The 16,809-nt window shown below is 37.5% G+C and overlaps 1 protein-coding gene across 1 annotated transcript in view; it reads right to left on the reverse strand.

The window, feature by feature from the left end:
* LOC118812736 (mucin-2-like) overlaps window positions 1-16,809 on the reverse strand; it is a 104,851-nt gene that overhangs the window by 13,510 nt on the left and 74,532 nt on the right. Inside the window, exons 18-25 of the mRNA XM_036577843.1 lie at window positions 8,106-8,361; window positions 6,788-6,837; window positions 6,588-6,691; window positions 2,432-2,583; window positions 2,144-2,282; window positions 1,760-1,867; window positions 1,446-1,625; window positions 1,034-1,273 (exon numbers count right to left, since the gene is read on the reverse strand). Of these exons, the coding sequence (XP_036433736.1) occupies window positions 1,034-1,273; window positions 1,446-1,625; window positions 1,760-1,867; window positions 2,144-2,282; window positions 2,432-2,583; window positions 6,588-6,691; window positions 6,788-6,837; window positions 8,106-8,361 (1,229 nt within the window). The remainder of the gene's footprint in view (window positions 1-1,033; window positions 1,274-1,445; window positions 1,626-1,759; window positions 1,868-2,143; window positions 2,283-2,431; window positions 2,584-6,587; window positions 6,692-6,787; window positions 6,838-8,105; window positions 8,362-16,809) is intronic.

Raw genomic sequence — 16,809 nt, forward strand, 5'->3', positions numbered from 1 at the left:
TGCACCTTTCAAGACCTTTTATTAATAAAAGTGTAACACAAATATATTTTTAAATGAAGTTAAAATTGCCTTAATGCTATATGTCAAAAGACAAATTAAGGAAAATTTAAACACTGAAATGTCCGTTCTGATAATTAAATATTTATTGTGTGCATCATTACATAATTAATCATTATTATTATTATTAATTATTATTATTACAACTACGATTACTGACAACAATAATAATAACAATTTAAACAGAGCACTTTCATTCAACATTGTGTGTTTTTAGCATTCAATGTTTCATTTGAGCAAATAGTTATTAGACATAACAAATCAGAAGTGGATATAACTCTGCTGAGCTGCAAAACTCAAATACAAACTCATCACCAGTAGGACGCCTAAAAATGTTGCCTTATTCTAGCTAATGATCACCAAAGCTGTATGAATGCTACATAGTCAGTGAAACAAATTTGTACCTTTATGATGAAAATATAAGTAAATAATATTTCTGAGGCAATACTGTAAAAGGGGGCCTTATAACCCATGTCTGGGTGGTCTTCTTCCCCTAAAGGTCTAACTTTACATTTTCACTTTGAAAGAAAACTATTTTTTTTTTTCTGAAAACGAAATGATACCCCTCCCCCGATCATATATATTTTTTAAACATTCTGTATATCTGCATATATAAAAGTGCACTCTTTGTTCTAAAGTAAGCAAAATTGTATCTGGGTTACTGTATTTGCTTAAAAATCATTGTAAGTTGATGTCTAACGCTAAAGATTTTTAGCTTTCCGTTGCTTTTGGCTTTTCTTAATGTTTTTTTCTATTTCCTGTTGTATTTTCAAATGTATTGTGTCTCCCTGATTCCTTGGTATTATTCAACTTATCATTCAACTTATCACCTATTTATCTCTCTCTCTCCTCTCTCTCTCTCTCTCAGCATCAACATTAAAAGGTTTAATATATTTAATTATTATTATTATTATTATTATTATTATTATTATTAAGAATAATAATAATATTAATAATTAATATTAAAAGTACTCACTATGGAGTGACAGGGACTGAAGACATCACTCTTGATAATACTGCAGTGCTTGACGGCCCAGGTTTGACGGTGTGGTCTCATATCGCAGGGGCTGCTGACACTGCTGGCTTTGGGGCATGAAGGAGAAACTCTCCAGCTGTTTCCAAATTCAAGTGGCTCCACCACTTCCTCCCCACCACGAGTCACAAAGTCATTTTTACCGTTACCATCATAGTTACCACACAGTCCGCATAATTTTCTCTGTTATGGGGAAAAGAGTGGGATGGATAAAACAAATGAGTATGAATGACAGAATGAAGCAGAGTACTTATGAAGAAATAATGAAAAAGATAAACTGATGAACAAAACATGTTTAAATCCATAAATGAATGAATGAGAATAGGCATACATTGGTGATGTTTTTCTTACTTACCTTAAATGAAGGCTTGAGTTTGATCATCAGGCTTGTCTTCTTGTCCCAGAACAGAACCAGACCATGACTGGTCTCAATTACAAAGTAAATCCCCACAGTGTAGAATTTATATGGAATCTCTGTGCTGTTATCATGAATAACATCTTTAAGATTCTCTTCCGACAGCAGCAACTCTTTGTTCTATAAAGATAAAAAAAAAAGTTTAACAATATTTCAAGGTTACTGATTTACAGTTCAGAAGGCTTTCAATTAATAATGTTAATAATAACACTAAAATGCAATGATGCTAAAAGGAAGCTGTGTGATAACCTCACCCCTAGAAAGATTTTAATAGATTTGGAACAGGTGGTCCCGGTTGTGCCACAGGGGATATTTTCTGTGATGACACGGAATGAACCATTGAGGGTGTTGCTGCAGTAATCCTGCAAGGTATAATGTCTGATTTGTTATTTTGTACGGCATACTGTATGAAATGAATGAGTCAAAGTACAGTACACTGCATCATTTTCAAATTATCAAGCAAAGATTCAAAACTGAGTTTGACAGTTTACTCTCCACAGCTGTCCTGCTTTGTTGCAGGATAACTGCAGATTATGATGAAGAGATTAATCAAATCTATTTTTAACAAACTGAGTGACACAGAACTTGAAATATCATGAAAATGGAGAGTTGCAGGAGCAAAATCATGGAGGACACACCTGGGCCAGAGTGTATTCACAGTCTCCACTGAAAGAGTATCTTCTACCATCAAAGGTTATGTAGTGACCATCGCCATAGATGGTACAAGTGCCAGGACACTCCTTACGTGTGCAGCTCCATGTTCCACCCTTACAAGAGCTGAAATAACATAACACAAACAGCATGTTACAGAGAGGTTGTAACACAACATGTAACATGACTGACATTATTTATAATATGATTCTCGTAAGATTTGTAAGGTCAGCAGTAAAATAACGCATCAAGGGCACCACATTAGCTTTGCTCACCAAGTGTTGCAGACTTCTTTAACAGTCTGTCCAGGTTGGTAGAAGACTCCATTGTGAACACATGTACAGTTCTCTTCTTTTACACATCCTCCTTGTCCATCAGCCAGTAGACCATTTGGACACACACACCCTGATGTACACTGTGTGCTCACCTGTGACCCACAAAACACAAAGAAAGATTCAGAAGGTTTATAACTTACAATTTACACTCACTATAGACTCTGACAGTTCTCTTCTTCCCTCTGTTTGAAAACAATAACTAAAGAAAAGCAAAACTGAGAACAATCTTTAACCTCTGAAACACATTTCTAGCAGGAAATGGATTCATTCTGGAACTTTAACTCAATTAATGCTATAGTTAAAAACATGTCAGTTGTGCTGGGGGTATTTTGCTATCCTTTAACTCTATCTGACTGTGATCTAATTACTTATTGCAGAGAAGAAGAAAAAAAGAAAGAAAGACAAGAAATGTAATGTCAGTGCACAATTATAAAATATAAACAAATTCATAATCCAGAAATCCTGTAATTGCTGTAAGTGCATTCCGACCTAAAACTAGCATTTAATATGTTGTTTGTCTTGGATTTTATAGCACAGCATTGTATCTCTTAGCCTTATCAGTGTCACACAATGTTTTTATTTATTTATGGTTCCTCTGTAAAATACTGAGCATGCATTACAACAGGCATTCCCAATCACAGTCCTGACAGCCCCACACTATGCACTGTCCCTCCCGCACTTCCACAACAATAACGTCTCTGTTCATGATGGTAAAAATGGTGGGTATCAGGAAGCTGAAGGTTCATTGTTACTATGAATTGATGATGCAGAGATGATGACATGGCTCAGTGTAGGGTAGTAGGGCAGTCCAGCTCAAATGTAGCTCAATAATAATGAAAAAAATACCAGCCTGGACACAAATGTTTCACTCAAATGTCCAGTTCAATCACTCGTTCAGCACTTATATATAACTATTAAATAATACTAAGAAGTCCCATTGTAGGGAAGCGATTTTAAATCATAACATTTTTGTAAGTTATATTGTCTCTACACTTACAGCAGCAAAGTGCCTCAAAATATAACTAATTTTCACAGCTCTGAAATAAATACATACAGACACATTAAATAATGGGACACTTTGTATAAAAGATCCTAAATGTTTTTAGTTTGCTTAAAAAAACATTTATATCTATATGCAATGCTATGCTAACTCATCCTACTCACCAGAAGCATTAGTGCATCACGCTCAGCATAGCAGTGAGCCTTAGCTGGCGGAAAATTAAAAGTGGGGCTGCCCAATGAGGGTCAGACAGCCCCATGCAAGAGTAACCCTCAGTGTCATCACTGCCGCCAGGAAGGGCAATCAAGGGTAAGTGTATCTGGCAGTTGCTGGTGCTATGCTGCCTGCGCAAAAAAGTGCTGGGTGTGGTGCATAGAATGGCTTTTGTGGAGCACTTTGGGGTGGGCAAGACTTCGAAATGACTGCGGCAGAGATTCTACTGCCCAGGCTGCCGCTTGGATGTGAAGCTTTACGTGCACTGCTGTGAAAAGGGGCCACCACAGCTGTCACACGTTCCGTTGAAACCCCTCTGCTCTAGTGCCCTGACGGAGAGAGTAGCCATTGACGTCCTGGGCCCCTTTCCCATCACTAAGCCCAGGAACCACTTTGTGCTTGTGGCCCTGGATTATTTCACTGGTGGACTGTTGTTATTCAAAAGGACAGACTTACCCTGTACCAGCCCAGTCAACGTAAGACCATGCTGGGCCATGTGCCATAGAATCAGGGGCCTAGCCCTGAGGAGGAGATGGAAGCCAGGGGGGCCAGGGGGCGTGGCACCCTCAGTGCTTGTGCTGACCAGGACAGTATACATGCCTTCCAGCTCACCTAAAGGACTTTGTTCAAGCAATATGGGTCATCAGAAAAGCTGACCTCTAAGGGGGGAGCTTCGTGGCATTCTGCCACTGGCTGTGCATTTGGCATTTTGGGGCTATGCAAATAAAGTTCAGGGAAATTGGGTGTATAGCCCATAAAGAAAGGCCTAATTGTGTTTTTATGTTGTTGTTCCTTAGTTTGAGTATGTGGTCTTATTTCTTATCTGGGTGTGTGGGTTGGTAGCTTTTTTGTGTCCTGGGAGGGAGGGTCACCAGTGCCATGAAGCCTTTGGTTTGGCTTTGTAACCTCCCAAAGAGATCCATGCATGTATGTTCCATTTTCCACTCATTCTCAAAAAACAAAGAAAAAAGCTCTTCTTCAGAGCGTCACTACGTTATGTTTGTCCTATTTTTAATTATATCAATAAATTATATGGTTTAAACAATTTGTACATAATTGCATTCTGTTTTTATTTACATTTTGCACAGTGTCCTAACTTTATTAGAAACAGAGTTGTAAATCAGATGATCACTGTGAATCCCTGTGGTGCTCAGTTGATCCTGACTGCTAGCAGTCAGTAGTAGCTCCTACCTCAGTTGTTAGTCTATTGGGGATGTGCAGCACTTCAAATTTAAAGCAGAGGACCACTAGTTTCAGTTACTGTGTTACTGGCATGTTCAAGAAAGCAGATTGTAAAGATAACAGCAATTCTGTCTTTATTTAACAGAAAATAGATGTCAGAGACACATTTTAACCCTTTCAACCAGAAAAAGGAGCCAAATTGAGGTAAGCTACCTTGCTAACTTTATTAGCTTTATTAGCTTTAGCTTGTTGTCCTCATCTGACAAATTATTTCTTCACTTGAGAAATTCATTCTCTCCACTGTTATGATGATTGTAAAGCAGTCATGGTTAGTATGGTTACAATAACATATTCAACTTCCTAGCAGCAACAATAGCTGGTTTCCTTCGCCAGCTCGTAAAAAAAAAAACAGTCCAACCGTTTTAGTTCCTCTGAAATTGCAGATATGTCAGTATAAATGTAGTGAATAATGGGACACTGCTAAAGCAGGCAAGTAGGCATGTTTACAACAGATGAAGTGATGGTTAAATTTTTCATTTTGACTGGAGTGTCCCTGTATGGACACAGAACGGAAGCTCCAAGTGCAAAACACATGACTTAATGTTGCTATGTTACGTTTTTTTCTGTGTATTTATTATTTATATTTTATTTTTATATTCTTATTCTAATTACTATTAATTGTTTGCTGTTGTGTTTGTGATTCACAGTTGGGTTTTTTGTTTTGGTCATGTCAGGCCAATTAATCTGAGTCCTGTCCAGTCTATTCATGGATTTCAATGAAATAATTCAAGCAAAAGCTTCAATTTAAATCAAGCCACCATGCACAATTCTAAAGCTGTCCCCAGTTGCTTGTTTTGTTATAAATTAGTATTGCTACATTTCCAGAATTCAGAATAATTAATGTCTGAATACAGTATAAACATTTATTACAGTTATACTCACTGTTATACACATTACCCCCAAAACCTCAGAGAAAACTCACTTTTTACTCAACATACACACACAGCAGATATGAATACACATCAACCATGAAAATAGAAACTGTGTGGCAAATCGCAGAGCACTCTCTGTCCAAATACAATATACAGCAACCACTGAATAAACAAAATTTGATTACCCATAAATTTTAATTATGTACAAGAAAGAGAAATTTCCTCAAATTTCTGTACTGTTACACGATGTACAGTACTGTAAAAACCAAGACAAATATAAAATGTTCATGTATGTAAAGTGTACATAAAAACCAATACCTTCACCAAACAGCCATGAAGTAGCACCCAGAGTGACAGACTCATCACTGCCATGACTACTGAATGAGATCTTAATTAGGGTGTTTGACAAGACCTAAAAAACTCATTGGATAATACCTCTGAAATTTTGTATGGATGTACAAACTAATTTAAAGCTCTTGCTTGGTTTTTCTTTTCATGGAAATCCATGATTTGACTGGACAGGGCCCAGGTGAGTTGCCACTGAATATAAATATTTAATGGTGGATGGTCACAAACACAAAGCACTGTTACAGATGGTGCGTGACATGAGACTATTTCAGGTAGTTTTAGAGTTGTGTGGGATGGACACAACGCTACAAAAAATAAAAACATAAATGATCTACCTATTCATCCATCTGTTCACACACCTATTTATCCACTTGGCAGTATATTCATGCATTCATCCCCTACTGTCTGTGGATTTACTTACACACTGGTCTGAGTCCAGCCTCTGGCAGCTTTTCTGGCATTCGATCCCTCTGGCTTCAGGTCCAGCATTCGAGCAGTTGAAGAAGTACGTAGGAGCTTCGCAGGCTGAAAGAGAAAATAAACATAAAACTCAAAACATCCTGTCAATTCCAGGAAACACAGTCCATGAATCAACTTCTACATTAGGAAATTAGTGCTCACTTGGAACTTGCGGCTGCCCGATGCAGTGTAGCTTGCCATGAGTGCATGTGCTGTGGAAAGACAGAATAACATCTAATTAGAAATAACACATTCTAACAGTTAAGCTGATCTGTGTTTATTTACAGGTATATTACACCAAGAATTACATGTATTTTGCATCTAGAATGTATATATTCTGCATTGTGTGCTCTAGTATGCAGTATGTTACTGAATTTGAAAGTTTGATGCATGTTAAACATACTTTTGACAGGGATGCCTCAACAGAGAATTATTATTATGTGAGATTTGGGGATTTGGAAACTTCTCTGTTGGAAATGTGTTATTGCAGACAATGCTCAGAACATTTTGTAATGTCGGCTGTGCTGCAGAATAGGGTTGGGTGGTGTAACGGGTAAGGTATACTGCGTTGTTTTAAAATGATGCAAATATTTCAGAATGATGTGTAAAATTGTTATTCCATGTCTGAACAGCCAAATGAACACATTCTGCCCATTTTTATTGGTGTAGAAGCTCACAGATAGGTAGTGCTGATAGAAAGAGGGAAAACATCAGAACTACGAAAAATATTTAAGCATGGTAGCAGCTCAGCGACAACGAAGAGCTTCACACACTAAAGAACAAAACTGATTTCTGCTTCCAATCTAATGCCAGTCACTCAACTTTACATTCTCAGATATCCTCTAAATGGGTAGCAGTGCCCAAGGTTTAGTGCCCAACGCTTCTTCTGACCCCTTCCCCAAGCCAATGAATCTGGTGATTGTGTGTTGAAAAAGTATTTTAAGAGAACTTGGTGAAGGATGCCTCTTCTGAGGATATAAGTGAATTATCCACTATTGTCATTATACACTGATCAGGCATAACATTATGACCACCTCCTTGTATCTATGCTAATTGTCCATTTTATCAGCTCCACTTACTGTATAGGTGCACTTTGTAGTTCTACAATTACAGACTGTAGTCCATCTGTTTCTCTGCGTACTTTGAAAGAAGGAGGTGGTCATAATGTTATGCCTGATCAGTGTATCTTTATCAATATAATGTTGATTTGCAATAGAGATCTAAACATCAAGACAGATCTTCTTTTTGAGCCTGTGTGCCTAACGTTAATATGTAAAGATCTATAATGTGGTCACAAAATCTGACCAAACACCTCTGATTTTGAATGATTATTTCAGGCTTTACAGGGTGACTCACAGCAGCGCGCACACACACACACACCATATTTTAGCATGTTTACCTCCTGACTCAGTAATGCTACTTCTTTCAACTTTACCCAAAAAACCTCTAAAAAAGTGCAGCTTTAAATTCATATTTTTACCATGTAGTCCCGTCCTTGGTGATGACCTGAGAGGCGGCAACAATCTGATTGTTGTGGTAACAGGGGCAGCTGGAGGCAGGCACACACTCGCCTTTGTCATTGAGGTAGGTACCCTTGGCACAGCCACAGCCATCCACAGGTGTGTAAGACACCTGACAGGTGTAGTCATATCCACTGAGGGAGCGGCAGGTGGTCCCACAACTGCTTAGGCTGTAGTAGTACTCCATATTGCCTGGACAATCTGCGGAGAACCTACCTGCACAAGACAAACATGAGAAAAACTTGTTTATAGTTAAAAAATTCAAAGGAAAAAATTCTTCAACATTTCAATTACTGCTTTAAGTGATGATAAAATACTGATGAAAATGCAACAAAATTTGCAATAAATTTGCTTTATCAACAAGTATTTTGAACCTGGTTAGGATGACACTTAACGCTAGAAGTGTTCATTTATTTTTACAAGAAAATAAATAAATAAATAAATAAATAAATAAATGTAACTGAAATTTGTAATCATGGTGTCCACGTCTGGTTCTGGTCTACGACCCTAGAGAGTTTAATGTTAACACACATGGCTCTAATATTCTAATATGTCGATATTTTCAGCAGATTTGTTTGACAGTAATGAGTATAGATGTTTTCTGCGTTTGATTTTGCTCATTATTGTTGTGTTTCTCAGTTATTGTGTTTCGATGGTCCTTGTTCTTCATCTTATTCCTTACCTAGAATCTTTGTTAATTCATACCATTTGCCTTTCTGTTCTTTCTAACTTAGTGTTTCTTGTTAGTTATCTGTATCTGTTTTCATGGATACCCCATGTTCGTTCCATTTCTGTCTACTCATGAGCTCCTGCTCCTACTCATGAAAGAGTTTATACATGCATCTTACCTCCATGCCTTATTACCAATTTAAAGCTGTATATCCACAATTCAAAATGTAAAACAGCAAACTTATGGCCTTAATGATAAACACATGAAAAGTATGCTATTAGATTTGAAGTTACTCTTAATAGCAAGATGTGCTGTACTCAGTTTAACGGGGGCTTTGATTCTTTTTAAACTGTTTGGAATCTCACCACAGGTGGCGTTTCTCCAGCCGTGGAGCCGAACACCTTTGGCAGCACACGCATATACGTAGGAGGACACAGCTGCACACATGCACTCTTCACTTTTGGCACAGTTGCATGTATCATAAATACACCTCTGCAAAAAATAAAGCAACACAGTTTAGTTCATTAATAAAATTACTCTAATATCATCTATGCATATATTGTATTATTATGCAGGGGCGTGGGAGCATTAGGGCCTGAACCCATGGCCCGTTTTGCATGGTTTTGCAAACATAGCAGCCACAAAAATGGTTAGTATTTCCTCTTAAAAATGAATACCAGATAATTGATCCCAGAAAAAGATTTGAGGCTACTGAAAACATGTTTAAGGCTATAGCTCAATATTCCCCCTGTGCATATCATCTTACATCTTTGTAGTCCTTTGGGTTGACTTCAGCATGACAGGGTGAAAAGACTCCCTTTGGTTTAGTAAGCATGTTACACCATTCCCTGGCATATTTCTCTGAAAGGGCACAGAATTTGAAACTTTTGAATGAAATCGTTTCATGTAAATTTCATACAGAAGCTGCTTTTACATTAATTTTGGATACATGTACATTAAAATGTTGAAAAGGTTTAATCGTGTACCTTTTTCCACACTCATACTACATGGATTTTGTTGACTGATACTCATGTCAAGACAGTTGGACATAGCCTTCCATGTGTTGGCAAACGTTGCACCTGTGCCCTCTGTTAGTCCTAATTTTGTTTTGAAGTCGTCTGTCTGGACATCGTTAAAGTTCCCACACAGACCTAAAGGCAAAGATATGCATTATCACCAGAGGTTTCACCTTCTGAGAAAGATGAAAGATTTTCATAGTGCTTCAGGAAACACACACCGCTCAATGTTCCTTTCTTTTTAGAGCTGGCTACTATGTACACCTGCATGACTGGAACCATTTGGATCACCAGCCGAAGGCCTGAAGCATGAGCGATGATGTAGAATGTAGAAGGCTTAAAGACTGTGACATCATCTGAGACAAAAATAAGAGAATAATACTTCAAACACCACAGCTTTTGCACAATCAATGGTCTTTCCCGTCTAGTGTTTCTTCTTAATCTAGAAATATGCATTGCATTATGCTTTAACACGCATTATGAATTTATCGTGATGTAAAAATGGAAGGCATTTTTAAGAAAACTCACCATTTAAAATGGGAAGCTTGGTTGCAATCTCATTCACAAGTACAGAGCCACTGGATGAGACAGTAACCTGTTTATTTAAGAGAAATAATTAAGAAGTATTTGTTATTTATACTTTGTCTGATGTTAAATATTTTTTAATAGATAAATTCTCATAGACAATAAACATTGTATTTATTGTTGCAATAACTACCCAAAAACCACAATAATTTCATTACTTTGGCACAATAATAACTTCTTTTAAAAATACACTGAATACAAATGAGTTATTCAGACAGTAGTGCAATACACAATACACCAAGCAATTTTAAAACAATTTTTTTCTGTTATACCTAAAGTTTCACATGTAAAACTAAGTAGATACTTTGAAATACTTACAGAAGTTTCTGAAATGATGAACTTCACATCAGTCAGACATGTTTCAGTTTCTGTCTGCCCACACTGCACCAGATGCCCCAGTACTGTCACATCATTTATTTCATCCTGAAAAGAAAAGTATGTTTCAAACATCTGCTATCACTAGTATTTGTTTTACAGTTTAGCCACATATCTTTAAGCTGTATTAGTCTTAAGGCTATATTTGTGACAACACCACAGAGGTCATTTAGGCATCAAAAGCAGTTTTACGCAAATTTAGTTAAAGTAACCTTGGAAAGAATGTAGTAGCAGTTTCCATGAAAGGTGTAAGCTTTGCCGTCATATGTGGTGATATGAGACCCTCCTTGTATAGAGCAAGTGCCAGGGCAGTCCAGGTTCACACAACTCCACCGCCCATCAGAACACACACTGACGTACAAGGGGGGTGGGGGGGGGGCGTGGGGTTGGGGGAGAAAAAATAAAGACTTAAGCCTTTAAAGTCAACTTCTCCTGTTTAATCTCTGATCATAACGTGATTTCTCAATGCTTCTGTTTCATTTATTGAATATAAATGTAATCCAATAAAATGTAATGTAACAATCTAATGTACTCCGCACACACATATATATATATATATATATATATATATATATACTTACCATTTTTGACAAGTCGTGTTGTATGACTGCCCAGGCTGGTATACTTTTCCACTGTGGATGCAGGGACACTGAACAACTGGGATGCAGCCATTTTCCTCAATATCATTAAACACAGTTCCTATACAGTGAGATACATAATCAAGAATTTATATAATTTACTGGACAGTATTTACAGTTGCTTGCTGTGGCAGGTAAACTACATAAAAGAAAAGCAAGTGTTTACTGAACAACTTTATATTCTGTAAACTTAAGTAATAAAGGTAAAGCAAATCTTTGTTGATTCCATCACTTAGGAATATAGTTGTACCCTTGTGTCTCTGTGAGGCTTGTGGCACGAGATAAGGACTTGTTTGTGCCCATCCCCAGTCTGTCCTACCAGACATGGCAACGGTCTAAGTTACAGTAATCAGAAATGAGTATTTCCATCATTGTATACCTGGGTAAAGGGTGATCATTCAGGAACCTTTACAGCTTTGGGCCTGACTGAGAGCGACTCTTGCTGACGTCATTAAGATATGCATGAGCGACGCTATCTTTGTTGACTGAATCTCACCAGTGACACTGTGTTCAGTTTTGTTTCTGAATCATTTCAAGTCTGGATTATAATAGTTTGATTTGTAATGATGAAGCAGCAATTGTATATGTAGATTGTCTAATTTACATATAATTTGCATACAAATATAACTGCTTTGACCAAGTGTATGTTAGATGGGAAAGGCACCTGTGGATGCTCCCACTCTGCCTCTGCAGCTGAGTCTATTGAGCAAAACCATATCTTTCACACGATACAATTTTCCATTTTATTTGTGTGTTACTGCTGTTTGTGAGTGGACGTTACCTGGTGGGCAGAAGCAGCCATCACTACAGTGTGTACTGCAGATTAGGCTCCCCTCTTGGTTAGAACAGGTGTCTTTACATGGATTCCCACATTCCTTGTGCTCCAGGTTAAATGGACACTCTTTACCTATAAAGAAGAAACACAGGAGATAATATTAACACTAAAAAATTGTCTTGTCAGTAAGAGGCACTTTATTGAACTTTAATTTGTCACTTGTTTAAACGTTCTTAGGCATTGATGTTGAATTTTTGTATAGGAAAATTCTTTATTTAATGAAATATGTTGATAATGATTTTATTCTGGTTGTACCCTTCATGCTAAAGGTGTTTAATCTTAAACTTAACCTAAAACTGTTCTCTACTTTAGACCTTAATGCTGCTTTTAGCACAGTAAATCTATGACTTACTGCTCTACTATCTGTAGCACCAAACCTTGAGACTACTTTGTATGACAGAGGCAAAGCAAGATATTATTCGAATCATGAAAGAGGTCTTAGTTAAAATATTAACTATGTATATTAACACAAATAAGTAAGATGTTAAATAAGCTTCAGTGGTGATCAGCAGTCTGTGCTCCACCCTTTAACCTGCAGCTTGTTTCCCCTTTTATTATTGAACTGCTCATAAGCCACTTCATCTGTGACTCCAGTTGCACAGCCTGATGCATTCCTATGTGTCTGTTGCATTTTTCAGGCTCCTTGTAGAATTGTATGTCTTGTTTTAGTTTGCTCTTGCCTTTGCTTACTGTCTTGTCTAGTCCTAGCTTATTGTTTCTGCCTAGCCTAGGCCCTTTGTCCTGCTTTACAATCCCTTTGCCCATCTTTCAGCTCAGCGAAACACCTTCCTTTGTGTCTGCTCTAGGCTGCTTTCCTTGTTAGATATCTTTGTGTTTGTTTTATATTTTGTCTTGTCTTACCACTAGACTAGTCCTTAGCATGAGCTTCCTGTCAATCTCACTAGTATTACCTGTTTAATGTGTTTACCTTGTTAGCATTTGTATTAGCTCAGCCAGTCCTAGCCAGCCTTACATTTCTAGGCCACAGTCTCTTGGCTCTTATTATGTCTTGTGATTTCCACTTGTATGTTGATCATTAACTCTACTGCAGTAGTGTCCATTTCCCTATCCAGTCTTGATTGTTACTGTTCTTGGTCCCCTTGGATAAATCATTTCCTGCCTTGAAACCAGATTTACGTTAATTACTGTAATACATACCACACAGCTTGTGGGTCCTCCAACTCTCCGGCTTGCCCCCAGCATGCGCACACTGGCGTGAGAACTCAGATATTGTGTCACACACACACGCCTGGCTGCTGTTACACAGACACATGTCTCTAACACACGCTTTTACAAACGCCTCAATGGGCAGCAGTCCGTCACAGCTACTGAAGGCTGGATGAGAGAGCAGCTGTTTACATGAGGTTGTCTGAGAAGCATGGAAAAATTTGGTAAGATCAAAACTGCTGGAAATCAAATTTAAGGTTAATTAAAGACTTTCTTTACAGGCAGTGCACAAGGCCTAACTCCTTAAACCCATGACTTAATATTAATGAATCTCAAGGCTTCAGTTATTGCAAAGGTCTCCTATTTTGCACTTTTAGTATTGTACAGAAGCCCATGACAAAAAAAAAGTGCAGTTACATGCAAAATTTTGAACACCCCAAGTAATTTTATGTTTTATTCAATAGGTTGAGCTCAGCTCAGCTCATAAACAGTAATTGTGCATTAAAAAGTTCAGAAGTGTGTTCTCCGTAGAGGATGTGTTCACTTGTTTTCACTTTAAATGAAAATCAAATGTCATTTGACCGGGAGCACTCAAACCTTTGCATGTGACTGTATAACAACCATTAAAATTTCATGACAGTCATACCTGGGACTGACATTTACTTGTCTGGAGATCAATCTCCTCACATGTCTCTGTGGGGGCATCCATCTTCCATTTATGTTCTGTTAGTTGCGCACCTTTTATAGTGGACATGAAAATGTTTTTATTTTTTATTCTTTTTCTGTTTTTTTTTTCTTATTTACAATTGGATTTGACTCACCATTTTCAATTAAATCACTGTCCTTCAATCCATTGAAGTCCCCACACAGTCCACAGGTCTGATTCCTGTACTTTATGGGGATCTCAACCTGAGCAGACATATTATAGTACACATATGATTCATAAAGCTTGTTATTCATTAATGTCTAAATACAAAAAAGCATAGAACAAGTAATATTAACCCCTTAGTTACATTCACAAGATTGTGATGATAACATAATATTGGTTTACACACTATAATAATCTAAAATGTATGCTAAGTACTATTACTAAGTACAAAGTACTATTTCAAGACTTTATTTTACTATTAAATCTTGGACTGTCTATTTCACAGAATGTGATCAGAGCACACCTTTTCTCTTCAACACAAAAGCAGATAATTGAAAAATGGGATCATTGTGTATACCACGATGAAAAAAATGTAATACCATATTTAAAACAGACAATAAATATATGACCCAGTGCCTTGTATGTCCCCCTAAAGTTTCCCCAGTTAGAGGGCCAAAAAGTAATCTTTGATGTATTATTAGTGCATTTTAAGGGGACCTGCTTCGTGGCCCTTAGATCTGTAGGATCAAAAAGTTCTGCAAGTTAGAAGCAATGAATGTACAGACAGACACAAACTCACTTGAGAAAACAAACCAAGCTTATATTTGTTCAAAAGATCATATTTTTAAATAATTATGTGATTCACCCAGTGGTACCAGAGAAAAAAGAAAGTAAGGAGGCACTTATATTCTATTTGATTGATTACAGATATTTAAGGGTCAGAGCAATAAACTACAGGGTCACAACAAGTAGGGTCCTGGATACAATGATTTAAGTGTGATTAGAGCTGCAATTCTTTTTTCATTGCCAAACTTTAGATTTGACTTTCTTTACAGGAATACAAGAGATGCAAAGTGGCTCTACCTGGGGCTGGATACTGTAAATACAAAAAAGAAAAAAAAGGATGCAGGCTTGCGGAGAAGCTGTCAAAGACATTCCAAACTTCCCTGTTAAATTCCTCTGCGTTTACCTTACAGAACCAAACAGTTCAGCTTTTGCAATGTTTATTACCCGTTTGGAATGTTTCCCTATTTGAATAGATTGTGACATGTAAGTTTAATATCCTGTTCAGCGTTTATCTTTGCTTCTCACTGTTTGTATGTAAACACTCTTTCCTTGAAGATGCGCTGTTTGCGTTTTATCTCTGAGACTCTTAGCAAACTTTCCGTCATGCTAGAAAGTTCTGACACTGAGTGAGAGATCAAACACCCAGAGTATGTGAGCGGTGTGGAATGGGAGTGGAGTGGCATGATTTTGCTTGGAGCGTTTTTTCAGAAAGTCAGAGCATCAGTATTCTTTCTTGCTCTGAAAATGCTCCAGTATCACTCCACCCCGCGCCCCAGACAGTCCTTTTTCTCCACAATGACTAACTCTGTATGACAGTGGCAGTGACTGCTACAGTTTGCACACCACAGCCATTCATACACAGCGTCTGCACTGCGGAGCTGTTCAGCAGACCTGCACTGGAAATTCTCACTGACTGGAACAAAGTTCTACATTCTACAGATATTACATAAAGTCAGTCTCGTGTTGTCCGTTTTCCTGCACGAATGAAACAGAAGATGGTGTTAAAAGTATGTACATTTGTTTACCCTCTGCAGTTTTCTAGTTTGTGACTATACCGTTATTTCAAACTTGGACCTGTCGAAAAAAGCCTATGTGTCACAGAATGTTTACCTAGTTTTTCATTCATTAATAGTTTTATATACATATATAAATAAATAAAGTGTGTAGTGTTTTGTCTATACATTCAAGACATAAACATCACAAGAATTAATCATATGAGTGGACATGAAGCGGGCTTTCTCTGACATGTGAGCGAGGAGCAAATGAGGAGCGGTGAATAAATCATGTGGAGTGGTGCTGGAGCTGAGCGAGTACAGAAATGCTTTGAGCAAGGAGCGGAAACGCCTGCCACTCCACTCCATTCACATGCTCTGCAAAAAACTACTAAAGCTTCTCTACAGCTGTTATCGATCTCTTACTTTTAGAGCATCAAATATACTTGCAGACAAAACAATTGTATGTCTATACATTGGCTTTGCAAGGAAATTTTATGCATGACTGAACATGGTTAAGATCACAAAATATGATTTTCCTAGATCAGATCGGAATTAGGTGCTAAAATTAGAAGCGTTAGACTAAATTGCTGTGTCTACTGGACTTTTAATCTTATTGTGCACTATGTATATGGCATGTACTGAAATGGAAATAAAAACATCAACTGTACCGAGAGAAAGTTGTGTTGATCCCAAAGGACTGTAATTTCCAGTTTACTGGAGCTTATCTTAACGTAACTTGTCGTTTTCTCAATCCGAACTCCATACTGATAATTTGGGATGGCCACTCTAATAGGACAAGAGGAAAATATTAGAAGCATCACACACTCAAAGGATAAGTAGCTCAGTTAGAGAAAGTCATTTCAACTCTTAACTGAAGGCTTTATATTAAGCAATAAATGCATTAGACAGAGATTGTGATGAAATTCATACAAATCAGAGCAACCATTA

Source organism: Colossoma macropomum, unplaced genomic scaffold (assembly GCF_904425465.1).
Source record: "Colossoma macropomum unplaced genomic scaffold, Colossoma_macropomum, whole genome shotgun sequence".
Lineage (NCBI taxonomy): Eukaryota > Metazoa > Chordata > Actinopteri > Characiformes > Serrasalmidae > Colossoma > Colossoma macropomum.